This window comes from Triticum dicoccoides, chromosome 7B (genome assembly GCF_002162155.2).
Source record: "Triticum dicoccoides isolate Atlit2015 ecotype Zavitan chromosome 7B, WEW_v2.0, whole genome shotgun sequence".
Lineage (NCBI taxonomy): Eukaryota > Viridiplantae > Streptophyta > Magnoliopsida > Poales > Poaceae > Triticum > Triticum dicoccoides.
In genome coordinates, this window is record NC_041393.1 from 573,781,220 (window position 1) to 573,788,892 (window position 7,673).

Below are 7,673 nucleotides of genomic sequence, written 5' to 3' on the forward strand. Positions count from 1 at the left end.
CGCATACCAGATTCAATTAGTCCTTGCATTGTTGAACACTACTTTTGGACCATAGCAGTCATGTTGTTTCCCTCAAAAAAGATTAATCCTTGCATTCTGGACCATGCCATGATGCCACTTGGAGAAGGATGGCGGAAGAACCCATTCAGTTGAAGAAGCGTCCAAGCCAGGGCCCGTGGAGGACGAATTTCAGCTACTTTGTCAACTACTTCATTGCAAGCTTATGCCGCGCATGGTGAGACTGTGTCACATTATTTTTTGTGGAGCATCGTCGATATCTACCCTAGATACTGGCTAGCGCATGAAAATCATCTAGTGCCGAAAAGACGTCGTTGGCCATGTGAAAGGAAGAAGAAAGAAGAATGAAGAATGAAGTAGAGGGGGAGAGGCTTTCATGTGAGTCTAGTTCATTTGAGAAATTAAGTTTGAGGGTTCCATTAGGTTCACATATTTTTTTAACTCCTCAAATTTAAAAGGTTAAGATTTGAAGAGATGTTTGAAGAGTTAAATTTGAGGGTTCGGCCCTACAAACCCAGCCGGCCATATCATCGGCCCCATCAATTTACACTCAACAGTTACAAGCATTCATGTTAGTGTACTGTCAGTGCGCTATACGTACATGTGGTGCCTACCTTAGTTGTGTACTACCTCCGTCCGGGTTTAAAAGGCCCCTAGACAAAATCTCTGGGACCAAGGCAACATCAGTTATGAAAAAGATTTAATTATACGTGCCTCGTTTACGCGCATGCACAGCAGCCCAACCTCCATCCGCTCGCATGCAGCTATAACTGGCCATACCTCGGGCCGGGCCGGGCCTAGCCAAGCCCGACCAAAGAAAACCAGGCCCAAGCCCGGCCCGGCCCGACCATCGGGCCTATTTTCAGGGCCCGAGCCCGACCCGAACACGTAAAAGCCCACCGGGCTCCGGGCCGGCCCGGCTCGACCTTCAGAAAAATGCAAAAATGACGGGCCCAGGCCCGGGCCAGCCCGGCCTTCGGGCTCAAAATCTAGGCCCGAGCCCGGCCCAAAGGCAGCGTCGGGCCAGGCCGGGGCGGGCTTTTTCGGGCCGGGCTGGCCGGGCTGGGCTTCCCATGGCCAGGTATACATGCAGCCTCGTCCGTTGCGCCTTGCATGCAGTCGCACCTCGCTGGTAATTTACTCCACCCAATCGAAACGGCAGCCAAAGCTAACTAAAAAGCTGCGCGTAAATTACAGCGGGCCTTAAAATTATGGACGCGCATTTCAGCCCCACGGACCTTTTAAACCCGAACGGAGGTAGTAGTATATTAGCACTTATGCAAGGGGAGGCAAGCGTACACTCTCCACTTGCATTGCCCATTGCCCATGCATGTAACAGTTACAAACGTATATTTAGTTCCACGATTGATTGTTTAGGGTGATTAAATAAACAAGAATATTTAGAACTACAAGTTGACAACCTACATTAGCTTATTACAGCACAGCAGCAACACCACCACATAAACTAGCTAGCTAGGGAGAGGTCATCTCATCTTATGAAACAAAAACCCAAAAAAAAAAAAACTAGCCAACCTGCATCTGCCATGGCTTTAATTCATATATATGGGGCGGTCGGGGGAAAATGCATGCGAAGAAATTAACATCAATGTCTACATGTGTCTTGCATGCATGCGTGGCTGATGCGATTACTAATAAAGGAACCTAGTCCCTTCCTGGGTCGCTGCAGCACCGGCACCGTCGCCGTAGAAGAAGAAGCCGCTCGGCGAAATCATCGCATGATGCTCATAGGTCATGGTGTCACTCCCAGATGCTGCTGCTGCTGGTGACAGCAGGTTGTTGGCGTCCTCCTCCTGCTGCTGAAACTCCAAGCCACCAAACATGAAGCTCTCCTGCAGGCCAAGAGCAGCAGCAGCGCTGGCGTTGTTGGAGATGTCGACCGAGGAGCATGACGACATGTACTGCTGCTGCTGCTGCTGGTGGTGGTGGTCGCCTCCTCCGACACCAAACATGAGGAGCTGGCCCAGAGATGCAGCAGAAGTAGAGCTAGTGTGGTGGTGCTCAAGGGTGAATGGTGGTGCCGGTGGCCTGGAGCCGTACTGCTGGCCATGGGCGGAGGCGGCGATGAGCAGGTGCAGCTGCTTCTTCTTGAGCTTGGTGTTCCAGTAGTTCTTGACGTCGTTGTCGGTCCTGCCGGGGAGCTGCGCGGCGATGATGGACCACCTGCTGCCGATGGCGGCGAAGAGGGCGCAGATAACCCTGTCCTCCTCGTCGGAGAAGTCGCCATGCTTGATGTTCGGCCGCAGGTAGTTGAGCCAACGCAGGCGGCAGCTCTTCCCGCACCTCTTCAGACCTGAATGGTCTCCACGACATCAGTGGACGTGCATGCGATGCATGTACAGAAATGCGGATGGATATAGCTAGCCTAGGTGTAATAGACATACCGGCTTTGGTGGGGAGCGCGATCCAGTTGCCGCCGGTGCCATGGGTGTGAATGTAGTCCTTGAGCTTCCTGTCCTCCTCGGGCGACCATGGCCCCTTCTTCACGCTGCCCTTGTCACAGCACGGAGCTCGACCCATTTTCTGCCTCTTCTTTCCCAGCTTCTTTCTTCCTCGAGCAACTCGCCAACTCCTGCCTAGCTAGCTAGCTTCGGATGGGAGGAAATGGAGAGAGACAAGTTTAAAGGCAGCTCGCTAGCTCAGCCAAGTTGGAGATATATAATGCGGCCGGCAAGCAAGTCAATGGCAGCTGCTAGTACGAAGGAGGATGGCTCTAAATTTGTCTAGTAATTTCTTTCACCAAGCTAGCAAGATGTACTCTCTCCCTCTCCCTCTCTCTCTCTCTCATGGCAATGGCAATGGCAGTGACAGTGTGGCATCCATCTCTCCCTTGTAGTGTCTGTCATCCATCGTTTCATGTCTGTCATCAATCAATCTCACACACGGACACGGCTCAAACAACTAGGAACGGGTAGGCCACAGCACACCTAAGCATGCATCATCTCCTCAGCCTAGCTTGTACTTTTGGAGACCCTTCCTTTTTGGTGCATCATGTCCCTCACCTACACACATGCGCACACCCTCTCTTATTACTAAGTGTAAATCTCTTTTTCGAGCTCATAAGTCATGGCAGTAACTAGGCTAGCTACTACTAAAAAGGGCCAAGCCAGTTAAGGACAATTAAGCTAGGTAGCTAGAGTACAAATTTAAGGTCGATGGATGTATAGATGATGAACCTGAGTATGTAAGACAAATCCATGCTTTTTGCTGCATATATAAAGTAAGCAAACTATCTACTCCATCTATAGTATACGAGAAGTGAGATCTTGACAGAGTAGGCACCAAGATTTAGTTTAATTAGCTATTATTGACATAACACGACTTATAAGGACGGGGATGTCCCCTCCTAACAGGCAGTCTTTTGGGAGGAGAGGGATCAAGGCCTCTCATAAGTTGGTGTTGCTCCCCAGTTGGGTCTAATGACCTAGGTGGGTCGGAAACGCTGGTGTTAGTGGACCCGGAAATGTGTAACAATTGGTATCAGAGCCCGGGTGCCCGGAATAAAGTCCAGTGGACTCAGGGGTGGTCGATCATCGTTGATGGGCTGAAAACGCTGGTGTTAGCGGACCCATGGGTGACCGATGTGTGAGGCAAAGATTGTTGGGTTTAGTCCCACATCAATTGTGAAGGAAGACATAAAAACGACTTATAAAGGCGGGGATGTCTCCTCCTAACAGGTTAGTCTTTTAGGGGAGACAGCCCAAGATCTCTCATAAGTTGGAGTTACTCTTCGATTGGGCCTGGTGACCCAGATGAATCAGAAACGGTAGTGTTAGTGGACCCAGGACTGCGTAACAATTGACGAAAGACACCGACCCCTCGTCGAGATCATTCATGATTACTCTCTCTCACACACACAGAGAGATTTAGACCATGTCAAAGCCAATCAGTTCGGTAAGATCGAACGGTATCATGGAATCTTAACAACATGGGTCTTTTCTAATTCGTTGGTTCCCATGTCGCCACCCAAACAAATTCTACTAGAAACCATCCATTGTTAATTTTGTTCCATAGCTACCTATGCTAGTAGTATAATTGCTATTATAGAGTGGGAGGCGTTTCGGCTCCCAGGCAGTGAACAAAAAGAAAGTTCAAAATACAATATAAATTTAAAAAATCCAATTTTTTTTGTGGAGAAAGATGCTTGAGTTTGTGATGTACGTGCCAAATTTCATAACATTTTGATGTCTGAGTAGCTCTCAGTAAAAAAGACAAATTTCGGGTCTATGAAAAAGTTTACTGTTTGGACCCAATTTTTTTTTTTTGTTGATAGCTACTTAGATGTCCAAATGCTTTGAAATTTGGCATGCACCTCACGCGTTCAAATATCTTCCATACAAAAAATTATATTTTTTTTATTTTTTCTTTTTTTTTGAATTCACCGTTCACCAGGTGCAGATGAATCCGGGCTCAGAATTGCATATTCGCAATATATACGCATATATACGGGTGTTGCAGAGTAGGAATCATTCACGCGAATACAGCAACACCCATCGTACTGTTGGCATCGATTTGACAACGGTTTTGCTATTTTTCGATCAATATAGCTCAGTTTATGCTAGAGCCGTTGAATTATGCTCGGAAATTCGTGCTGTTTTTGTTTTTCGGTTCTTGGTTGTTGTTTTCTCATCTCACGTGAGGAGAAATAATCTCAATCGACTAAGCTCTAGGAACTCGCATTGAACAAACGAATATATATATATACCCTGAAGAGAAAAACTTAACAAACCTTGATACGCATACACAAACTGACACACATATATGTAGGTAGAATTTGTGGGGGTTGCAATTAATGCATGTGTACGTAACAGCAGTGTAAATGTGTAACATGCATGTAGGTTGATGAAATAATTAATTACATAGTGTTCTGATCGACAGGGGCATAACCAAAAAGGTAAAGCACTCTTGGTACGTGGAGAACAAGTGTACGGCGGGAGAGTTAAGGGACAAAGACTTGTGTAGGCACGTACGTGTTATGTACTTTGCAGTAACATTTACGTACTTGAGTACCATATGTACGTACGTAGCGTATGCCTTAATGATGATTAGCATAATACGTATATTGCTACTGGTCTACTACTACTACAGGCATGCATGCATGCATGAATATGACGCAATGTATATGTATGCGTGCATGCGCACCAAAGTCTTTTTTCGCTGCATCTCTAAGTTTCACGTCATGTCTCAGATCGATCGATGAGATCACCAGTTAGCAAGGTTGCCATGAGTATGTATGTGTCTAACCATCACATCTTATATACAGTAGCTAGTACTTACTGTAGTTGCATCTCTCTCTCGTTTCGTCTCATCTTGTCTGCTCTGGCTATTGTCTCATTTGCACCGTACGTACGTGCGTGCGTGCCACAGGTCAGGCTGTCACGTACGTGCCTGCGCCAAATTGGAGTATAAATAATGTACTACTAGTACGGTGCAAACTGCATGCAAAAAAGGCAACGTTACGGTCGATACACCCTTTGCAGACTTGCAGCTACAAAAAAATAATTCTTTGGAGGGGTGTTGCAGCTACAGTTACTGGTACCAGTAGATTCCGAATAAGCTACTCCGTCCAGAAATACTTGTCATCAAAATGAATAAAAGATGATGTATCTAGATGTATTTTAGTTCTAGATACATCCCTTTTTGTCGACCAAAGGACCAGGGGGGCCTTGGTATCGAGAATCTTGAAGTCAAGAACAGATGTCTTCTCAGTAAGTGGTTGTACAAATTATCAGTTGAGACTGAGGCCACGTGGGCGCAGATTCTTCGTAGTAAGTATCTTCAGTCCAAGACTTTGTCCCAGGTGACAGTGAGACCGACTGACTCGCCTTTTTGGAAGGGGCTTATGAGAGTTAAATCAACTTTCTTTAATAGGACAAAGTTTATAGTTGGTGATGGCAACAACACTCGCTTCTGGGAGGATACTTGGCTTGGTGAAATGCCACTGGCGCTTCAGTATCCTTCATTGTATAGGATTGTTCAACGACGTGATGCCTTTGTTGCCATGATTTTGCAGTCCATTCCCCTTAATATTCAGTTTAGGAGGGTGCTTGTTGGCAGCCGGTGGGAAGCTTGGCTCCATTTAGTGAGTAGACTGATGAAGGTTCAGCTATCTCATCAGTCCGATCAGTTGTGCTGGAAGCTCACTAGGTCTAGAGAGTTCACAGTTAAGTCGATGTATCTTGATGTCATCAACTCTAGTGTCATTCCTAGCTTCAAATTTGTTTGGGAAGTCAAAGTTCCTTTGAAAATTAAAGTGTTTATGTGGTTTGTACATAAACAACTCATTCTAACAAAGGATAACTTGGTTAGGCGCAACTGGACAGGTTCTACTAGGTGCAGTTTATGTGATCGGGATGAAACTATCAAGCACTTATTCTTTGATTGCCCGTTGGCCAAAGTGTTGTGGCACACGATGCATATTGTCTTTAACATTACTCCTTCGAATTCTGTCAGTACGTTATTTGGAACGTGGCTTGCTGGGATAGAGTCCGAAAGACACATTCGCGTAGAAGTATGTGCTTTGTTATGGGCAATTTGAAACTGCAGAAACGATTTGGCTTTTAACAGAACAACAACTATTCATTTTTTGCAGGTTATCTTCCGAGCTACTGCGCTGATCCGTACGTGGTCGTTACTCACTCCGACGGAGGCCAGGGAGCGTTTGGTTACTGGATCCATCCGATGGGAGATCGTAGCTCGGGATATCTTCAACCGGTTTGGATGGCGGTCATGTAATAGGACAGGCGATTAGTTTACCTATCTTTTCTATGCGAGCCAGTTGTGGCTTTCTGTCTTTTGTTTTGGCGTTGTGGCTATGTGTGAGCTTGCCTTTACTTTTATTCCAGACTTTTGGACCTTGTTGAACCTCTTTATTATCTATAAAGGTGGCCATATGCATCGTTCTGATGCAGAGGCCGGGGAGTCCCCGCTTTTCGAAAAAAATCCCTTTTTGTCCATTTTGATGACAAGTATTTTCGGACGGAGGGAGTAAATGTATGTTGCGGTTTTCGAATTTGGGCCAGTCGAATTCGTGAAGAAATCAAGCGTGGCATCGAGGCCCAGGGAGGTGGGGATGCCTGCAAGGCTTCGGCCACGAACGAGCCATAGTCGGCGGAGACGAGTTTGAAAGCTGGTGGCCGATTCAGCGTGCCCGGGAAAGGGGTGCAGGCTCGTCGAGGAAATATCTTTTAGTGCGCTGGTTTAGAGGGTTGGTCGGAGGTGGCGCCAGCATGGCGATGGGCCACATTGAGGGAAGGGTGGGGCAGCCAGACTGACGCGGGAGCGCAGGTGGTGGAGATAGGCGGTTCAGACAATGGTCGTGGGCGGTTTGGGGAAGAATATTAAGAAGGAAGTGTGGGAAGTGGAAGAAGACGGAAAAATATCAAGTACTCCCATCCTTGAGGTGCTCCCCATGCTCCAACTTCAAATAAATTAATTTTAAATATTTAAAAAAATTCTATAAAAAAACAAGAATGTTTACAACGAATATGACTACAACTCCTAAAAATTTCAGGTCCTAACTCTAAATGCGCATTGAGAAACAAAAATGTGAAATCTAGCATGAATAGTGTTATAAAAAGACAAAAGCAACATTTAGAACAATTCACGTCTGAATTTGTCTTTTTTGTTTGTCAATA

At 46.3% G+C, this 7,673-nt stretch overlaps 1 protein-coding gene across 1 annotated transcript; it reads right to left on the reverse strand.

Moving 5' to 3' along the window:
• Window positions 1–1,400: 1,400 nt before the first annotated feature.
• Window positions 1,401–2,645, reverse strand: LOC119340219 (transcription factor RAX2-like). Its single transcript, XM_037612118.1, has 2 exons — window positions 2,421–2,645; window positions 1,401–2,329 (listed from the first exon to the last, which is right to left on the reverse strand). The coding sequence occupies exons 1-2, from the start codon at window positions 2,554–2,556 to the stop codon at window positions 1,668–1,670; spliced, it is 798 nt and encodes a 265-aa protein (XP_037468015.1). The 5' UTR covers window positions 2,557–2,645; the 3' UTR covers window positions 1,401–1,667.
• Window positions 2,646–7,673: the final 5,028 nt, after the last annotated feature.